Source organism: Drosophila pseudoobscura, chromosome X (assembly GCF_009870125.1).
Source record: "Drosophila pseudoobscura strain MV-25-SWS-2005 chromosome X, UCI_Dpse_MV25, whole genome shotgun sequence".
In the NCBI taxonomy this organism is placed as follows: Eukaryota; Metazoa; Arthropoda; class Insecta; order Diptera; family Drosophilidae; genus Drosophila; species Drosophila pseudoobscura.
Genome location: NC_046683.1, coordinates 14,078,545 through 14,080,315, shown reverse-complemented (window position 1 = coordinate 14,080,315; position 1,771 = coordinate 14,078,545). Strand labels below are relative to the sequence as shown.

The 1,771-nt window shown below is 47.7% G+C and overlaps 1 protein-coding gene across 1 annotated transcript; it reads left to right on the top strand.

The window, feature by feature from the left end:
- On the top strand, positions 1 to 1,436 carry LOC4815240 (uncharacterized). The gene is made up of 2 exons (XM_001354744.4): positions 1 to 302; positions 505 to 1,436. Exon 2 carries the CDS (start codon positions 663 to 665, stop codon positions 1,263 to 1,265), a length of 603 nt encoding a protein of 200 aa, XP_001354780.2. The 5' UTR covers positions 1 to 302; positions 505 to 662; the 3' UTR covers positions 1,266 to 1,436.
- The last annotated feature ends 335 nt before the right edge of the window (positions 1,437 to 1,771 follow it).

Genomic DNA, 1,771 nt, shown 5'->3' with positions numbered 1-1,771 from the left:
ATATTTTTCCATAACTAGAATCGTGTCCGGACGACACACACGACACACAAAAAAACTCGGAGAAAAATTATTTTTCGGAAAACAAAATTTAGATCTTGTCAAAATTATAAGTAAAATATATTTTCCGAACAAAAATTTTTTCTTTCGGCTACATCGGTTCGCATTTGCGTATTCGAAATCTTTTTTACCATCGTATCGCGGTGCGCTTGCGGTCGTCAAGTGGTGCTATCTAGTTCTAGTGCTTTCCATCGAGTGCCTTTCACCTCTCACCTTTCACGTTCGTTTCGGAGTTTCAGTTGCCGGTGAGTGCCATCTGTTGTCTTTTGAGCGTACAGTGTAGTGATGGGCGACGCCCAAGGAGTGCTAAGGATATTCTCATGTCCCTAAAGCATGTCATAATTTATTTAAATCTAAATTTCAATTAGTTTGAGCAATATTGCAAGGGTTGTCAAAACTATTGTTCTAATTGTTGTATATCCTTTATCCTTTTGTTTCTTTCCTTAGCAATATGCAAGCCTGGGGCTCACTGTACTTCAATAGCCAGTAATCGGACGAAGAGGGAAGACCTTATTGCAGACTTTATCTAGAGGAAGTACCTCGGAGGGCATAGCTAAGAAGTCGTCGTCTTCGAAGAGAAAAGAAGCATTCGTTAGCTTTTCGCCATGGGAAAGAAGGGCAAAGGAAAGAAGGGGAAAAAGGGAAAGAAGGGAAAGAAGTCCATAGCGGTTGCACCGGTCGCGGCGGAGCCCTGTCCACCATGTCCCGAGATACCCAAGGCCATGGCCCCGCTGGATCCATGCCCGGAGACCAGCGGCCCCCATGACGTGGCGCGGGCCCAGCCCAACCACTACCCGGCCCTCCTGCGCATCCCCGAGACGATGGCGGTGGTGGGGTCCGAGAACGGGTGCTACGACAGCATCTGCAAGCTGTTGCGCGCCGGCTTCCGGTGTGCGGAACGCGTCTTCGTGATGGCGCCCTGGGGCAACTACGTGGTCTTCCGCTACCACAACAACAGCGACTTCATATACTTCCTCTTTGACGGATGCACCTGCGACGTGAACCGATTCCGCTACTTGGACCTGAGCTGCGGCACCGCCGGCTTCCTCTATTTCGACAACATGCACGACGTCATCAGCTACATCATCCAGTCGCGCAAGACGCGCCTCTACCTGGAGAACCTGAACAAGATCGCCATCGACCAGATCGTGGAGGAGTATGGGGCCGTCACCTACACCCAGAAGGCCAAGTGCATGCGGTTCGCATAGGGACCCCAACCCACCCCTTCTCGACGAAACCGATCCTGACCTAAAACTGAACCAACCGGAAGAAGCCAGAAGAACATGAAGAAGAATACCCCTAAAAAACCGAGAAATTAATCGAACGATGTTGAATGCCGACAAATAAATAATGGAAATTGCCTAAATTGACAAGAAATATACTTTGAACATTAGAACAATTTATAGAACATTTTAAGCTGTAATCTTCTTTATTCTTCAGTGTTTGGCATAGTTGCAGAAGATTCAAGAATGATATTGAATTCGGAATGTTAATTGTATGGGTATGGGTCTTGTGTATCCGGGCTCCGTATCCACTTGGTCGGTCAAGCAGTCCAAAGACATCGATTGCAGATTGGGGATTGGGTAAGAGAACAAAGCGCAAACAAATTACCCGGACAATGGCCAATGGTTTTCGTTTTACCCGCTGGCTGAACAGGCGCTGGAGCGTGAAAGCGCTTTTGAATCTGTACTTTTGTTCGGAGACTGCGGACTAC

Coding starts and splice junctions, on each gene's coding strand:
- LOC4815240 (XM_001354744.4), top strand. CDS start 663: ATGGGAAAGAAGGGCAAAGGAAAGAAGGGGAAAAAGGGAAAGAAGGGA.